This window comes from Kogia breviceps, chromosome 2 (genome assembly GCF_026419965.1).
Source record: "Kogia breviceps isolate mKogBre1 chromosome 2, mKogBre1 haplotype 1, whole genome shotgun sequence".
In the NCBI taxonomy this organism is placed as follows: Eukaryota; Metazoa; Chordata; class Mammalia; order Artiodactyla; family Physeteridae; genus Kogia; species Kogia breviceps.
This window is the reverse complement of record NC_081311.1, coordinates 182,676,049-182,693,505: the sequence shown is the minus strand read 5'-3', so window position 1 is coordinate 182,693,505 and position 17,457 is coordinate 182,676,049. Positions and strand designations below refer to the sequence as shown.

Below are 17,457 nucleotides of genomic sequence, written 5' to 3'. Positions count from 1 at the left end.
GGAAAAAAACCATGGACTTTGGAACTATGTAAACTGCGGCAACGTTTCAAAACGTCCCCAAACCTATTTCCTTGCCTGTAAAATGGAATGACTGGTACATTCTACCGTTAGTGGCTGTGAGGGTTGAGACTACAGGTGCAAAGCCCCCAACACAATGTTGTGCACTGATTGTAGTGATCTACACCCCAGGATTTCTGACTCTAAAACACCTGCTTTCCTGGTTGAAGTAACTTCAGGCAGACTATGTCTTAGTTCCCAGGGGCAGAGGTTCTAAGTTCCATCTATCTCTACATTTGGACGTTTGAAGTTTAAAACTTGAAAAGTACATTTGGCTTAAAAGCATACAATTGTCAAGTTTGTTCATCACTGATTTCTGTCTCTTAATGAGAAAAATGGGAAACAATTTAAATGTCCTTAAAAGTAGGAAACCGATTTAATAAATCAGCAATAGCTGTTTGATAGAATACTTTGTGGCTTTAAAATTATGCTTTTGAAGAATATTTAGTGACAAGAAAAATGTTCATGAAAAAATGTGAAGTAAGAAAAAGCGACAAGCAAAAAAAAACATCGTACAAAACAAGTAAAATACGTTAGATATATATAGGCAAAGAAGCATCAAAAGCAAGCGCTTGCCGCTGGGAGTCGGGAGGAGTGGGAAGAAGTGATCTTTTCCTGTAGTTTTGAGTTTCCGACAACGATCACGTACTGCCTTAAAATCCGAAGACACTAGTAAGTCCTCAGGGACTTGGGAGGAGCGCGAACCAGGCGGACGCGGGCGGGACCGGGGCGGACGCGGGCGGGACCGGGGCGGACCCCAGCGCCCGGCTGGGGCCGGCGCGACGGGGCGGGGCGGGGCGTGGAACACTAGTCCAGTCCAGGCCGGCGAGGGGGGTGCCCAACTTGCGACACCGGGAGGCCGCGGACGCACCGTCGGGAGCGGCAGGCAAGCCAGGGGCCCGGGGCCGGCGGGAGTGGGGGGCCGCGGGCCGGCAGACACCCGACCAGGGCTGGGGCGGCGCTGGGATGGGGTCCCAAATTTTCTTGGAGTGCGTAGCGGGCCAGAATGGGGCTCTGTCTCCCTCACCTTTGGAGTTTCTCCTTCCCTGTGCGCCCCGGGCGGGCGAGTGGCGCCTGTTTAGCCTTGGGAGCCGAGCCGCGGGTTGTGGGCACGATCGGGCCGGGGTCTGAGGGTGTCCTCTCCCCCGCTTTCTGGAGCGTATCTGTCGCTGGGCGTGTCCACAGTGCCAGCCCCAGGGTGGCCAGCTGTGCGTAGGATAAAGGCTGTCACGGCCTTAAGCTGGTGGGAGGGGGAGGGGAGGCGGCCCAGGGCCTGGCCTGGCCTCGGCTCTGCACGACCTGGTGGCAGCTTTGGTGTAGACAGGTGACCGAGTATTTGAGTGAGTTGGGGACCGGGTGGAAGCCATGAACAGCCCCCATTATTGGCGTGGGGAACCTTCCACCTCTGTCACCACGACTTTGCCTCGGTCCACCCCCTTCTAGCCACTGCCCTCAGACTGGGTTCAGAAAGCTACCCGGAAGTACCAGTAGGAGGCCGGCCGGAGTAAAAACGAAACGGGAAAATGGGAACGGGGAAAACCGTGGAGACGGGACAGCGGGAGGGCCGGCAGAGGAAGGCTGCTGAGAGGCTCGGCCCTGACCTTGCCGGTTCTGCACCAGCTCTTGTCCGCTTGGGGTCACCATCCCTTCTGACCCCACGGTGGCGTCCGTGTGGCATCCAGGGGGTGGGGTTTCCCCTGAGGAACCTGGACATGAGATGGGGGTGGTAGGCCTGGGAACCAGGGACAGAGGCAGATGTCATGGAAGGTCCCTCGGGTGTCCAGTTCTCTGGGGCTCTGAAATATTCATCTCACTGGTGAGCTTTGGTTTCAAAGCTGGTGCCTTTGGCGTGGCCAGTGGTGGCAGGAGGAGCCAAGCGCTTCCTCGGGGCTGCTTCGTCAGGGGCAAGGGGGCAGCCATACTTCGTCCTCACCTGCCTGCTCTCCCCACCTCTCCAGCCATGAGGACCCAGAGACCCGGAGACCCAGTTTAAAATTTAGAAAGTAGCGTTGGGACCACACAGGGTCAAGTGCCCTGACTTCCTGTCATCTTGTGCCGTGATCTCGGGGCCTCACCTGTAAAAACAGGCACCTCAGAGAGGTAATGACAGGGTACACCTCAGGTGTGGGGAGAAGCTCACTTCATGAGCTGGGGTAATAGCCGCCTCAGTTCAGCCTCCTCCCATGGGAATGGCTCAGCTGAAAGAGCACTTCCGTACCCCAAACTTGTCACCCTGGACCCTTCAGAAAGAGCAGAAGCCCCAGGCAAGGGACACACACTGGAAGGGCCAGCGTGGAAGCTCATACAGCAACTTGGGGAGAAGGTCTCTGCTAACAGTATGGTTAACCCTGATGTGGGCTTTCTGGAGTATTCTGTTGGGAATGCCGTGGAGGGGATTGGCCTTGACGGAATCTTCCAACCCTGATTCTGGCGATCTAGGCCAAAACCTGGGCCTTGTTTGAAAGAAGAAATGCTGCCCGGAAGTCCACAGGCCACAGTGCCAGGTACCTAGAGCGTCAGGGAGGAGGATGGGAATGAGTCCTTATTCTCGTATGTAATGATTGGTATTTTTTCCTATTACCTGAAGGCGACGTTAGGGGATCGCAGCCTCCTGGCTCTGTGCTGGTTGGAGATGTCGCCCAGCCCTTGGCAGTGAGTCCCGTTTTGGAGATTATAGCGGCTGTGGGGACAGGGCAGAGGAAGGCCCCTCGCAGAGGATCCGGCTCTGAGAGTGAGGGGGGCCTGCCTGGTACTGAATGTGACTATTCTGAGGGGCTGGGGGTGAGGACAGGGGTTTCACGATATGAGCAGTTAGGACATGAATCATTCTGAGGTCAATCTGTAAAACAAAGGTGGCCTGGCTAGCATTCCACAGGATGGTAACTAGGTGTGCCCTGATAAAAATGTTCCAGCCTTAAGGAAGTTTGAAGGAACAAAGCCGAACACGTTTGCTCAGTGCAGAACTTCTCAGAGGCTTCCTATGCCATTGTGCCTTGTGAATTTCCAAAAGGGGATATGGGTTGTTTTACAGACTTATCTGTTTCTGAGCTCATCCATTAACATCTCTTGGGGCGGTGCTCTTTAGAGCAGTCTGGGAGATGCCTGGCTGGATGAGTCTAGCTTTCCACTCCCTGGTTCGGGTAACTAATGCCTCTTCCTTTCCCCAATGTGGGCTGATTTGGGGGAAAAGGAGGCCAAAGGTAGTCATTTGCCTGGATCCCCACAACTAGTTAGTGACAGAGTTAGAACTTGAACCCAGATCTCTTGACTTCCTGCCTCGTACTCTTTCTCTTCTGCAGCGTGTCGCTGTTTCTCTGCAGGCTCTGTGGTGAGTGAGACCCAGGAGATGCTGGCCGCGGGGTCCAGATGGCAGTCTGGGAGGAGAGGGAGTTATGGCCACCCCGAGGCCCAGCTCATGCCCTGTGCCTCTGCCTCTGTAGCCATCCTCCAGACCAGTTCACATCTGGCGGAGGTTCTTTAGGGAGCAAGTCATTCCACCCTGAAGCCTTCTGCTCTGGTCTGTTAGGCTGTTCATTCAAAAGCAGAGACTCTTAGAGTCCAAATGGACTTTGATCTTTTGGTTCATAAAGCCCTTGCTTTATGGATAAGAAAACTTGAGTCCAGAGATGTGCGGTGGCCAGCCCTGACTCACACAGTGGAGTCAGGACCAGAGCCAGGACAAGAACTCAGCTCCCTGCCTCCTAACCGAGGGCTCTGGCAAAGATCAGCTTTCTACGAGGGAAAAGGAATTGGTGTCAATGAGAAAGGTCTTCACTACCTCGGCTGGCCCTGCGTGTTGGTGTTGGCCTGTTCACACAGGTGACTGGTGGGGGCTTCAGGGGCTTTTGCTCCAGGCAGGTGTAAAAGCAAAGGGCACTCTTAAGTCAGACGCCAGATCTGGGTTCAGACCTATCTCTGCTGTTCGTCTGCTGTGGGACCTTGGATCGGGTTTTCTCTGAATTTCAGTTTTCTCATCTGTAGGGTAGGGATAAGGATATGCCCCTCATAGGGCCCTTGTGAGGAGCAGACATCCTTGGTACCCAGTAGTAAATACGCAGTACTTGCTACTCTAAGTGGTTCTCTTCCTTCCCTGCCCACCGCAGGGAGGGGATTGTCTCCCTTCTCCGCTGTGGGTTGTTAATTATCTGTCTGACTTGCCCCCTCCTCACCTTGAAGTTCAACTGAAAAGGTAGGAGAAGATGAAACACAAAGGAGATGGATGGGGCTGTGTTTCTGAAGCTGCATCCAGCCCTGGTTATTGCTGTCTGCTTTCCTTATCTGCACTCCCCAGCTGTTCTGACCACTGGCTTGGCTGGGGTCTCCGAGATCACCTGCACTGATGACACTGTTTTGCTCCCCTGGAGAAGGGTGATGGGGGGACCCTAGTGCTTGGGTCTTCCCATGCCCTCCAGGGTGACTTCCCCTTCCTGGGAGGCTGGAGCCACCTTCTCAGTTTCCGATTGGAGAGAGGCTACCCTGGTTAGAGACGGGGTGGGAGGGAGGTCATGGGTTGGCAGCTTTATCTGTTTCTGAGCAGGAAGGCATGGAGAACTGGGGGGATGGGGACTGGTTCTGGCTCTGCCTCAGCAATGTGTGCGCTGGCATCTGTTACTCTGAGTTCTCAGACAGCGGGCAGGGCTGAGAATGAAAGTTCCAAACCCATGACCAAGAGGGCCTGTCACGGGCTGGGCAGGAACTTTCTTGGCTCTGGGGTTTCCCGGTCTGTCAAATGACCAGATGATTTCTAAAGTTCATTCCAGCTCTGACGTTTCAGTTCTTGGATCCTCTCGGCGTCATCCTGTTGACCACAGAGGCCAGGCGGACAGAAGGATAAGTTGATTCTAGGCCCCTTGGTCTGTGTGCGTCAGGCCTGGTGACGTGCCCAGCCACTCCTGGATGGATCTTTTTACTACTCTGCCCTCCTGGCTATGTGCTGGGTTAGGAGGTTGAAGTGTTTTCTTGGAGGGGAGTGAAGAGCTGGGGGAGTTGGGGCAAGAAAGGAAAAGGGAGGGAAGGAGGCTGTCACGAGAGGCCTGGTTATAGCAGGCCAGGGGCTGCGCTGCTGTGCCGGCTGGGTGGGGTTTCCTGAGATGCGCACTCTGAGCTATTCTTTCCATTCTGGCTCTGGGCACCCGTTCCTGGCAGGGAGGAGGGCAGGCTGCCTGGACCAGTCAGCTGCTCCTTTCCGCCCCTCCCTCTGACACACACACATACACATGCACCCTCTTGCTGTAACCCCAGTAGCTCCAGCTTCCTCAGCAGATTCCAGAGCCTTAACCCTTCAGATGCCCCCCAGGGAGCGTGAACCTGGGCCCCAGCTGGCTGGGAGCGTGCTGGCCACACTGAGACGGCGCCGGGGGAAGGAGATGGCTTCCCTGAGGTTGCCTCTGAAAACCTTGACAGCCAACACGTCCTGTGTTTGAGCCCACCCACTTCCGATGGCTGGGCCTGCAGGTCATGTAGGAGAAAGGAGAGGTTCTGGCTCCTTCCTGACGGGACATGAGAACCGGGTCATGAGAAGGGGGAGTGAGCTTAGCTCTAACTTGACAAGGATGGGGTAGGGTCTGAGTGTCTTGATAAACTGCATTGTGAGGAAGAATGTTGTGATGATTCAAGCTGCCAGCAATGCAACAGCCTTGCTTCCTGTTGTTGGAGCGTGTGTGCCAACAACAGAAGCAGTATGCCTACTGTATTTTAGGAAAATTCAGGCTTCCGATGGGGAACCTTAAAGGTCCTTTTTGGCCCCTGGAGACTGTGAGCCCCTCCAGTAGCTACCAGTGGAACTCAGATGACCTGATTCCTGGTTTCTAGTCTCCGGGTATCCATCATACTCACTTTGTATCTTCTCCCGCCTCTTTCCCCTCCTTCCCTTTGGACTCCACCTTCTCCTGCGGTTCCCACCTTTAGTCATAGTCATGAAAGTAAATACCAACCACTTCTCCCTTTCCCTACTACCTAGTCACATGCCAGGCCCAAACCTCATCCCTAGCTGAGGCCTTAATGACGTGGAAGTGGCCAGCGCTCCATGTAGGTCGGGCCGTGGCCAGGGAGGAGGCTCAGAAGCTGCCCATGCTGGCAGCCCTGGGCCTGAGGTTCCTGCCCTTCTGTTCGGAGGGGAGTGTGACTGAGCTTAGTTACTCCCCTGACTGGCCTGAACCCTCACTCCGTCTCCGGCGCACAGGTCTCTACACCAGAGAGCTGGGATGTTGTCCTGACCCCAGGACCCACGTTGTGGCCAGGGACAGGTCACTCTACCTCCTCCTGCACTGTGGCTGGCTGGCTGGTAAAGGGAGGGGTCAGCTTGCCTTAGATGAGTGAGTTTCCTTTCAGTGCTGACCTTTAAGAATCTCCATCTCTGACCGCTCTCTCTTCTGGCGGTTGCACAGGGTTTGGGGACCATGGGGATGATGGACGGGGCTGAATGGTTCATTGTCCGCTTGCTGTGTGAGCGTTCTTTTGTCAGTAGAGGGTCTGAGATGGGAAGCTTTGAGAAGTGATGTGAAGTTCGGATAGGCAGGGTGTCCAAATGATGATGAGAGCAGAGCCATTAAGAGCCCTGGAGTCGGTCTGGAGCTGACCGACTTCATCACACCCTAGCTAAGTAAGCTTGGGCAAGTGACTTAATTCTTCTAAGCCTCTGTTTCTTTCTTGTAAAAAGGGATAAGAACATATCCACCCTGTTGGGCTATCATAAGGATTTAATGAAATAATAACGAAAGATAGGCACTATTTTAAGTGCTCTACATGTATTTTCTCATTTAATTTTTATAACAACTCTGGTATAGTGTTAAACCCACTTTCCAGGTGGAGAAACTGGCGCATAGTGAGGTAAAGTGGTCAGTGCCGGGCTCTGGTGAGCACGGGCTGGTGGCTAAGCCCGCAGAGAACTGGAGTGTGAGCTTCTGTGTTCCCTGCGGAGAGATCTACTGGTGAATTCCTCCGAAACGAGAAGCGTCACAGGGAGGGGCGAGGGAGGGCAGAGGGCGTCTTCATGAGTCAGAGGCCCACTGTGCTGGACCGGAACCCCAGAGTCCTGGTGGCCTATCCAAGGCCGGCCTTGCGCTCCCTGATCCACCCTCTGGCTTGGGGAGGGACCTGTTTGCCTGGCTTGGCCTGGTGGGTGGTGCATCTGGCTGGCCTGGCAAAGGGCAGGCCCCGCGCGCGCGCGCGTAACTGGGTCTGTCAGATAAGTCCCAGTCCGTTAGAGCTGGAAATGAGCTCAGAGATCATCTGGGTCACTCACCTCATTTCACAGAGGTGCACCCTGAGGAGCCGACAGGACCAGGTCATGGTGACATCACTGTCAGGTGGCCCAGCTGGGGCCTCTGACCACAGGGTCTTTCCTGCCAGTGTCTCGCGGGCCGTGTTTAGCCTGTTGTCAGCTGGGCCCATGGCAGTAACGACAGATAACCCTACTCCACAGGTGGCCCACCTGTACTGCTTCCTGCATACAGGACGCTGTCCTCCGGGTGGAGTTAAGGGGGGTGTTTGGAGGGGGAGGGGGGGGGAGGGCGTTGTCGGGAGAAGGAGCCTCTTGCCTCAGGGCAAGAGAGTCCAGTTTCTCTTCCTTCCTTTTTTAAAAAAAGTCTGTTAACGAGATGCAGGTATTATAACTGCTTATGAATTTTATCCTACCCTGACAAACCCAAAATATTTTCAAAAACACTTACTATCCCTGTTTCTTAAACTCACACCACTCAGTGTTGGGTCTCCCCGTGCTCCGCCCCCTGTTTCCTCAGGGCGCTCTACCCCACCGTGCGGGGCCTTCCACCCGCGGCCTGCTCTCGAAGGTTTGCTGTGTCACACCCTCACCGTCAGGAAGGTTTTCTTATTTCTGACCTGACACTTTCTTGCTGTTCTGGTCCATTCACTCTGGGCAGATGGAGAACAGCTTTCCTCAGAATAACTCTCGTTGACTTGGCCTGTTATTCGAGCCCTCCTCCCCGCCCCTCCCTGCTACCTTCCCCTCTCTGTGTTATCCCAGTCGAGAGAGAAGAGTCAAGACAATCCTTTATCTGCACCCTGCACTCTGCAGGGTGCCCTCAAAAGAGGAGCCGGTTCTCCCGCCTTTCTGGCAGGGCCTCTGGGATGTCTGCTGACCTCGATCTGGGTGTGCTTCCTCCCTGTGGGGTCCTGAAGTTCTTCCCTTGGGAGATGCTCTAGGGGCCGGTGGAGGCCCTGTGAAGGGGCCCAGATTCTGTCAGGGCTTAGGGCCCTTCCAGGAACCTCCTCCTTAGCTCTTCCCAAGTCTTCATCTCTGCCACTCAGAGGGGAACACCAGGCCCCAAGGCCATTTATTTGGCATAAGAGGGCCTAAAGAACACAGCGGAATATAGAGGACACCTACCCAGGACCCTCAGCCTACCTCGGTTCTGGCTGTGCCATTCACATGCTAGTTCTGTGATCTTGGGAGTCACTTCACTGTTCTGGGCCTGGGTTCCCTTAGTGGAGCTGAGCATCTGGGGCTGTACAACTTTGGGGGCCCTTTGGGCTCTGTTTCTGGGGTTCCCTTCTCCTCATTCCTCAGCCCTCCCCTGGCTGTGGGCCCTCCTGCCTCAGAGAAGGCACTGGCTGGATCTGGCGTGACTCCTCAGCGCTCTCTATCCTGGCTGCCAACCCAGGGGGCAAACAGGCAGGAATCACAGGGACACCAGGGACTTGGCTTTCAAAACGTGTGTCTCCCCCTCCCAGGGGGCTTCGGGGCCCTGCACTCCCTGGCACTGCACTCCCTGGCAAGGCCACGGAGAGAGTGGTGGCAGCCACAGGCTGTCTGTCGCATGCCTGACGCTCCTTGGCTGTTATCTGAAGGAACCAGAAAGTCCTGTCTCTGGCCTGCTTTTCTGTGCAGCTTCCCAACCCCCAGGGGCCATCCCCGCGCACGCACCCACTTGCTCAGGCCTCTCGGGTGGCCCCTGACTCAGCCTGCCACCGTTGGCCCTCCTCCTCCAGGCCTGGCAGCTCCAGCCCTGGGGCTAGCTTGTTGTCTGCCACTTTGGGCCTTGGCCCCTCCCCAGCGCTGCCTTTCAGGCCGGGAGCTCCTGCCAGCTGCTGTGGGTGCTGGGCTGACCCCTTTAGTGGGTCCCAGCTGGCCCTGTGACTCACCCGTGGCTTTGCTGGGGCCATCGGGCTTCTTCCCTGGTCACTGGAAGGCCTTCGGAAGTGAGCACAGGGGTGGGGGCGGTGTGGTTCCCCGGCCCGCTGCTCTCATACCACTGATGCCCAGTGACTGCTTTGGGCTCCCGCGCTAAATCCCCGTCTCCTGCTTTCCTATGGCAGGAGGCTACACAGAAAGGGCTGGCGTGAAGGCAGAGGGGCTGAGCTGGCGGGGTGGGTGGTACTGGGGGGATGGGGACGGGAACGGTGGCCTGTGGGCAGGGAATGACGCGCTGTGATGCGGAGAGAAGGTTTGAGGCTTTCCTTTCCACAGAGGCAGGCTGGATTGGGGCTGAGTGAGCGGGGCCTGGGCACTCATGACTGCTTCTCTCGTCTTTCTTTCAGGTCCCAGCAGCTGGGGTCTCCCCTCAGCCTGTGAGCAACCATGTCCCACCCCAGTGCCCCCCCGCCGTATGAGGACCGCAACCCCCTGTACCCTGACTCTCTGCCCCCGGGGGCCTATGGGCAGCCATCTGTCCTGCCTGGCGGGTACCCTGCCTACCCACAGCCTGGCTACGGTCACCCTGCTGGCTACCCACAGCCTATGCCCCCCATCCACCCAACGCCCATGAACTATGGTGAGTCCCTGAAGGGCAGTGGGGGTGGGTGGGAGGAGGCAGTGCTCATAGCATGTGAGGCTACTTCCTTTCCTTCCTTCTCAACTTCCTTTTATCCCTTTTTTTCATCTTCTCTTTAGCTCTCTCCTTCCGTTTCCCCATCTTTGTTACCTCCCTGCTTTCTCCTTCAGCTCCTAGTCCCCTGGACCACCTACCAGCCCCCTTTATTCAGAAAGGAGGCTGGGTCCATAAGACACGCACCAGAACTTAACACATCAGATGAGAAAGTGGCTGGTGATGTAATTAATTCCTTCAGAGCCATGACCTGTGGAGGCCGTTTCCGTTGCCCAGCGAGGCAGCTGCCACCCCACCTACACTCCTCACTTCCTTAGGAACTGCCTTTGGAACCTGAAGCCCCCCTTTTTTTTTTTTTTTTTAATATTCTCGGTGCTGACAAATCCTCATCTCTTAAGGTAACATCTGATTTTTGCAAACGTCCAGAAGTTGTTTGGATGTTTGATAAACATCATGGCTGGTAAATTTGGTCAGAAATGAGATGAGATTAGAATGTGGTGAGATTTTCCTGTGCGGCTCACATGCGGATTTTGAAAGCAGCTCCCAAGGAGGCGTTCAAACAATGTGTTGAGCCCCTGCAGCATCTCTGGAATCCTGGAGCGCAGCCAGCTGTCATCTGGCCGTATGTGTTCTGGTGTGAATATTGGTACATCAGTCACGTTTATGGTCACGCCTCGTCCTGTGCACGCATACCCCTGATATTTCTGTGTTCCCCGAGTCCTAATGTTTGCCTGATGTAGATCAGTCTGCATACTCGGTTCTCCATCCTCCACACACATGCGCTGTTTCTATCTTCCTTTTCCTCCTTCCACCCCTGAGTCCCTGCTCTGACTCCGCCAGCCCCTCTGCCCCACGCTTGCCTGGATTCCTCATGAGATCGTGTCCCCGTGATGGCAGTGACCACAGGTGTTCACACCCCTCAGTAAGTGCATGCTGACGGAGTGATCACACCTAAGCCCCCTTTGGCCAGGGGTACGCTGCTCCCTGTGGTACCAGCTCTGGTCACATGGAAGGTATCTAGAGGACCTGGCCGGGGAGTTCCTGAGTTGTCAGACATGTCTTTTGGCTGGAGGTACCTAAGACTGTGAGATAGTGCCATGGAGGCTTGGGGATTGAGGCCACACGTCCCAGGTCCCCAGTTGGTCACATGTGATCTGTCCCCAGGCCCAGGCCAGGGCTATGATGGGGAGGAGAGAGCTGTGAGTGACAACTTCGGATCTGGAGAGTGGAGTGACAGGAAAGTCCGACACGCCTTCATCCAAAAGGTGAGATATGGGTTGGGAGGCCGGTGAAACTGGCCCCCTGGGGCTGGGGGAACGGAGCCGGGGGACACTCGTTTCCATGCACATGTGCTACTGCCTTCCGGGTCCTCTCTAGTCCTGCACACTCCTCAAAGGGGACCCCAGTTCCTCTAACCTGTGTTCGCCCACCTTTTGTTCCTCTGTTCCTTGACCTTGGTTTGGGGGGCAGATTCATTCTGGGAAAATCTGGGCAGCCTCTGCTGAAGTGTTCTGCCCCCTGCAAGCTTCCTTCTCCTGTTAGACGGGAGCCACTTGAAGCCATAACTGATAGCACTTGCTCGCAGCCCCTGCCTCCCGTCTCACGTCTGCCCAGCACCTGCTCAGGGTGGACAGATACCTGACCGATGTCAGGCTGAACCGCCGCAGGAGCGGATGCTGTACCTGGGAGTGTGGTGAGGCAGGGGGCAGAGGCAGGGCGGGCAGTGAGTGCCAGTGGAGGCCAGGTGCTGGGCAGGGAGGGGGAGAGGACAGGGAGCAGCCCTGTGGGGGGCGTGTACGGTATCTGAGCCCTTACTGGGGGCGGCCTCTCTGCCAAGCCGCAGCTGGGGCGGGCTCCCAAGTGGAAGGGGCGTAAGAGTAGATCCTTCATGATGAGGCAGGAGCCTCCTCCCTAGCTCTGAAAGAGGGGCCAGGGCTAGGGTGGTAAGGTCTTTGGGGCTCCTTGGTCTCGGGCCGGCTGCTTCCTTGGGAGAGGCCGGGAGTGCAGGGTGCTGACAATGCTCCCCGCCACTGCCTGTGTTCCAGGTTTACACCATCATCTCCATCCAGCTGCTCATCACGGTGGCCATCATCGCTGTCTTCACCTTTGTGTGAGTCTCTAGGCCTCTCCGCACCGCTGGGAAGTAGCTCTGGGGTCCTGGGCTCTGGGTCACCTGCTGGGAGGGTGGCTTGGGGTGGGCCCTCAACTCAGAGGGGACTGGAAGAGGAGCTGGGATGTGGGTGATTAGAGAAGAGGGGGCAGGGCCTCAGCAGGGAGGCAGACAAGCCGTGGTGTGACTCCTCTCTTGTCCCCCCTGCTCCACAGGAAGCCAGTCAGCGACTTCGTGAAGGCAAACCTGGCCGTCTACTATGCATCCTAGTGAGTCTGTGCTCCTCTCTGCACGGGGGCAAGGGGAGGAGGGGTGACAGTTGACCAGCTTTTCGGGTCAGGGATCAGATCCTTTTGGAGAGGGGCCCTCCCAGCTGTGCTGGGAAGTGTGGGTGTGTGCCACCAAGTGTAAGTGTCACGGAACTCCTGAGAGCCAGGGGTAGGGGACTGGTGGCAACGTGCATCCTGTAGAACGGTCCCCGTGTTCTGGCAGCCTCTCTGCGGTGGCTCCTGCAGCCTCCTCCCTGGCCAAACCCCCTGTTACAGATGTCCTCAGTGCCCCTGGCTGGGGTGATCTTGCCCTGCTGGGTAGCTTCCCCTCAGACTTCTAGATAGCTCTCTGGACCTCCAGCCTGCTGGTGTGGGGAGTGCCGCCAGGCTGGGCTGGGAGGGGACCAAGGGGCAGAGTGGATCTAGAAACTACTTCCCTGTCTCTTCTCCCCAGTGCTGTGTTCCTGGTCACGTACCTGACCCTTGCCTGCTGCCAGGGACCCAGGTGAGTCCCAGAGACATAAACAGTGGGAAGGGATGGGGGTGTGGGGCTGTTTTGCACAGAAAGGGGATTTCTTAGAGCAGCTAAGTGGAGACGTACCGGCAGTGATGATGATGATGGTGGCGGCTATCGTTCGGCTGTGTGCAGAGTGCCTCGTGTGTGCGGGATCTATTTAGCTATGTAGCTGTTATTCTTACAGCTACCCTGAGAGATGTGTAGCACTTGAACTATTTAACAAATAGGAAGAACCCAAGGCTCAGAGAGGCCGAGGAACTTTCTCACAGTCACACAGGTAGTCAGAAAGCTGCAAATGAATCCAGGTCTTTGTGGCTCCACAGCCCAGGTCTGTCCTATTGTCCCTCTTGTCCCTGCATAGACACCTGAGCAGGTATCAAGGGCCGTGCCAGCCTTGCCTCCCTCAAGTCCAGGCCTAATTCTCCAGACACATAAGCCAAGAATTTCCTTCTGCTAACGGAGCCTCTGAGACCTGGCCGGCCCCACACCACTTAACTATGGTTTCTTTCCCTTCAGACGCCGTTTCCCATGGAACATTATCCTGCTGACCCTCTTTGTGAGTCTAGAAACGTCCAGTGTGTGGAGATGGTGAGGGAGGGCTGGTCCCAGGGAAGGGATGGCATGCCGTGGTGGAAGATGTCCCTAGCCTCTCCCCGACCTTACCCTGACCCTTGCCCTTGGTCTCCCCGGGCTTTCCTACTCAGTCACACGTATCGCCAGCTCTGGCAAACCCTCCTGGCCGTGCCTCCAGGGCTCCGGCTCTCTTCTTTTTTTTCTTTTTTTGGCGGTACGCGGGCCTCTCACTGCTGTGGCCTCTCCCGCTGCGGAGCACAGGCTCCGGACGCGCAGGCTCAGCGGCCATGGCTCACGGGCCCAGCCGCTCCGCGACATGTGGGATCTTCCCAGACCGGGGCACGAACCCGCGTCCCCTGCATCGGCAGGCGGACTCCCAACCACTGCGCCACCAGGGAAGCCCCGGCTCTCTTCTTAAGTGTCTCACTCTGGTCTCTGTCCTTCCCTCAGACTCTTGCCATGGGCTACATGACCGGCACCATTTCCAGGTACGTTCAAGGACAGTTACTACACGGTGGTGTGTTTTATAGGGGAGCGTGGGGCATCTCTGGGCTGACAGCCACCTGTATGGGTGGATTCTGGGCCCGATGCTTCCAGAAGTAGTAGCTTTGGAGTCATTCGTGTGTGGCATATGCCTCTGGCCTCTCTCAACTCCTTCCCTGCAGCGTGTATGACACCAAAGCCGTCATCATTGCAATGATCATCACTGCTGTGGTGTCCATTTCAGTCACCATCTTCTGCTTCCAGACCAAGGTGAGGGCACCGGAGGGCCCTTCCCTGGCCACCCCATCCCCCTGTTTTATACAGACCTGGCCTTCTGGGCTTGGCACTTGAGCAGGCCTGGAAGGGCCCACACCCCTATGCCAGGCATTTCCCTCGGAGACCTTAATCCCCTTCCCTTCACAACTACATCCGCAAAACTGCTTCCTGTGTCTGTCCTTAGAATGTCACGGTCACTCCCATGGCCCCCAGGAGGCAGCACTGGGACTCCCTGGAGGAAGAGGGAGGGCCTGGCTGGCTGGGCCAGGTGGTTCGTCTGACACGTGCCTCCCCCTCTCTTCCTGGCAGGTGGACTTCACCTCGTGCACAGGCCTCTTCTGTGTCCTGGGCATTGTGATGATGGTGACTGGCATTGTCAGTGCCATCGTCCTGTCCTTCGAATATGTGAGTGTCCCGGGAGAGCCGCAGTCACTGAACCCCGTGCCCGGGGCAGACTTCCTGTATATCGTGGTGTAGCAGGCCCCACAGGCCTCTGGCTTCTAGAACCTCTCGACTGGCTGGCTAGCAAAGGCACCCGTGCTGAAGTGCCATCCTCTGGACTGGGGTATCTTTGGAAATGGCAGGTCCTGGGAGCCTTAGCACCTGAGGCCCTGGGTAGCATCATGGGTTTCCTGTGGGGAGCAGTGGTTAGATCTGTCTGACAGCTGAGACCAGGTTCTCGGAGGCAGGTTGCCAGAGGAACCCAGAGGACCAAGGAGATGGGCTTGGGTGGAAGGGACCTTAGGGATCACTGTATCTAACTCTTCTTTTATTCCAGTCAGTGGGAGGGGCAGCGTGTGAGGCCCCTAGGCTGAGGGGAGCTTCATGGCGTGGAGGGGAGAACCGTGCTGGAAGAGGAAGCACGTGAATGGGAGGGCCGCCTGCCCACTTGACCAGGGCTGGCCCTGCCCTTCTGTGGATAGGCCCCTGGAGGGCTGTTGAGCAGGGCTTCCCTGGGGGTGCTCCCTGACTCTGCTGTTTATCAGGGTGTCTGGGGGGCTTCCCTCCCAGCCCTCTCCTTCAGTCTGTCCCTCCCAAGCTGGGCTGCAGGAACACGGTCTGTTGAAGGCTGACCATGACTAGGGTAAAGGCGATGGGGCTCTTCAAGCAGAGCGTGCCTGGGTCTGCCCCTCCCAGAGCTAGAACTCAACCACTTTCTTTCTTCCAGAAGCATAGTGGACACCTCTGTACCTTGACTACCTTTGGAGACTGGTTAGGCTAAAGGATGCTGTGATTGGTTTTATATGGCCATTGGATGATGACCTCTGTTTTCTCTACCATATATGTTGCTATTCTTAATTTCTCGCAGGATCTGGAAGGTAGAAGTGGTCCTTTCGTGTAGCTAGCTTCCTGGATCTTCGCACTTGGCCAGACATCCAGGGGGGAAGATGGTCCTGAGGGCCTGCCTCAGTCCAAGCTATGCTAAGATTTCTAATGCCATCCCTGTCCCTTCTCCCCAGGTTTACTGGCTGCACATGGTCTATGCTGCTTTGGGGGCCATTTGCTTTACCTTGGTGAGTAAGGCCCTGCCCCCTCTAGGAAGGGGAGCTGAGGGGACAGAGGGGAGGAACTGGGAGGATGGTGAATGTAGGCCGCTTGGGAGGCAGGGAGTGGGGCCACAGCTGCCCTTCCCTTTCCCTACTGTCCAGAGGTTCCACTGATTTTCTGGGCATTCCCGTCATCTCTTGTTCGCACCGCCTGCTATGAGAACAGTCAGTGGGCCGTATTATGGAGACAGTGTGTCTGTCTCCCTTTCTGGACTGTGAACTGCTTCATGGCAGAGACCACGTGTTCTGCTGTTCATTAACGTGTTCCCTAAGCACATCTAATGGCCCAGAGGCTCCCAGGACAGATCTGCTGACCACTGAGCCCCTGGGTCCTCATGTGTGGCTTCTTGTCTTGCAGTTCCTGGCTTACGACACACAGCTGGTCCTGGGGAACCGGAGCTACACCCTCAGCCCGGAGGACTACATCACCGGCGCCCTGCAGATCTACACAGACATTGTCTACATCTTTACCTTTGTGCTGCAGCTCCTGGGGGATCGAAATTAGGGAGCACCTCCCATTCCGCCCTACCTTGGACTTTCCTTTCCCTAGAGGGCTGGGCCCTGTGACCTGGGTCTGGGCCTAGACCCCTTTCCTTCCCCTCAAGTAATGTGCCCATTTTCCTTTCTGTCCGAGGATGGGTAGCCTCTCTGGCTGTGGATGTGTAGGTACTTGGTGGGGTTGGAGGAACTAGGGACTAACTCTTGCCCTTAGTGGACTTGGCAGGATCTGGGCCAAAGATGTGCATTCTCCCTCCGCCCACTATGGGGCACCGAATCCTTAACAGTTGGGGTTGGAGTGGGGAGGGATGAAAAGAGCCTATTTGATAGCTAAAATGGAATATGAGAGGTCGGAGGGACTTTCTGGTGATGGGGTTTCCTCTCCCACTTCTGCCACGGGCTTCTGGACTTGATAGCTGGAGCAGTTTCCTCTCTCAGCCCCCAACAAAGCCAGAGAGCTTTGCCCCCCGCCTCCTGGACTCATAGGCCTTATCCTGTACTTCTTCGGCAACCCTTGGCACCTTCCGACTCAGGAAGGTAGAGGGGGTTTGTGCCCGTGGGTCTCCCCTGCTTCAACCTCTTCTTTCGATAGTACATATATACTGATCTTCTGGGTTAAGGGTGGGGAGGAAGAGGAGAGCGAGCAAAGTCGAGCGCAGAGGCCAATACAGAGCAGTATCTATCCGGGGCTTCCTCATGGCTTGTGGTGGTAGTGCAGGCCGCTCTGTGGCCACCTGGTCCCCATTCTCCAAAGCTGCCTGGGGCCTGGCCTCCCTGGTGCTTCTGAGATCTCTAGTCAGAGGGACCTCTTGCTTCCTGTGTTCAGGCTGCTCAGAGCAGAAAGTAAGGGACAAAGGTCAGGAGATGGGGTGGTGTGTAGGATCACCACTTCTAGCCGTGTGGCCAGGAAGTAACCAGGGTGAAGAAAGACTGGGGTGTGGGCAGGGGAAGTGCCTTGGGGTCCCCCACCCTGAGAGATACGGAAGCTTATTGTGGTACCCATGGTTCTTTGCTTCTGCTAACTCGGGGAGGGCCCCAAGAGGAAGGAGACGCCCCTTTTAGTTTGTAAACTCAGGCTTGGGGGATTTAAGACTTGGGCCCCATCTCTCCAGCCAACTACCGCTTTCTTCATGACACCAACTGCCTCAAGCTGGAATGGGGAAGGGGGACAAGGGTCACTCTATGGGCTGGGGTGGAGACCCAATCAGCCCAGGGTATAATTAGGGCTTCTCTATTAAGTATTTGGTCCTAAATATATCCCACAAAAGGACATAACCAGAAATGTAATAAAGTTTAATGTTTAGAAGGTAAAAACCCTGTTTGGCTCTGGTTTTCTTCACTT

General features: G+C 56.1%; 2 protein-coding genes across 9 annotated transcripts in view; one reads left to right on the top strand and one right to left on the bottom strand.

Moving 5' to 3' along the window:
• PNKD (PNKD metallo-beta-lactamase domain containing) overlaps positions 1 to 17,457 on the bottom strand; it is a 53,192-nt gene that overhangs the window by 32,553 nt on the left and 3,182 nt on the right. The window lies entirely within an intron of this gene.
• TMBIM1 (transmembrane BAX inhibitor motif containing 1) lies at positions 799 to 17,429 on the top strand. 8 transcript variants are annotated; one of them, XM_067026859.1, is made up of 13 exons: positions 1,303 to 1,397; positions 2,016 to 2,157; positions 9,556 to 9,788; positions 11,007 to 11,107; positions 11,888 to 11,952; positions 12,168 to 12,221; positions 12,676 to 12,726; positions 13,255 to 13,294; positions 13,762 to 13,799; positions 13,977 to 14,064; positions 14,380 to 14,475; positions 15,531 to 15,584; positions 15,976 to 17,429. In XM_067026859.1, exons 3-13 carry the CDS (start codon positions 9,596 to 9,598, stop codon positions 16,120 to 16,122), a joined length of 927 nt encoding a protein of 308 aa, XP_066882960.1. In that variant the 5' UTR covers positions 1,303 to 1,397; positions 2,016 to 2,157; positions 9,556 to 9,595; the 3' UTR covers positions 16,123 to 17,429. The 8 variants fall into 8 exon arrangements, with proteins under 8 accessions (XP_066882959.1, XP_066882960.1, XP_066882965.1 ...); XM_067026858.1 differs by lacking the exons at positions 1,303 to 1,397; positions 2,016 to 2,157 and adding an exon at positions 799 to 943; XM_067026864.1 differs by lacking the exon at positions 2,016 to 2,157.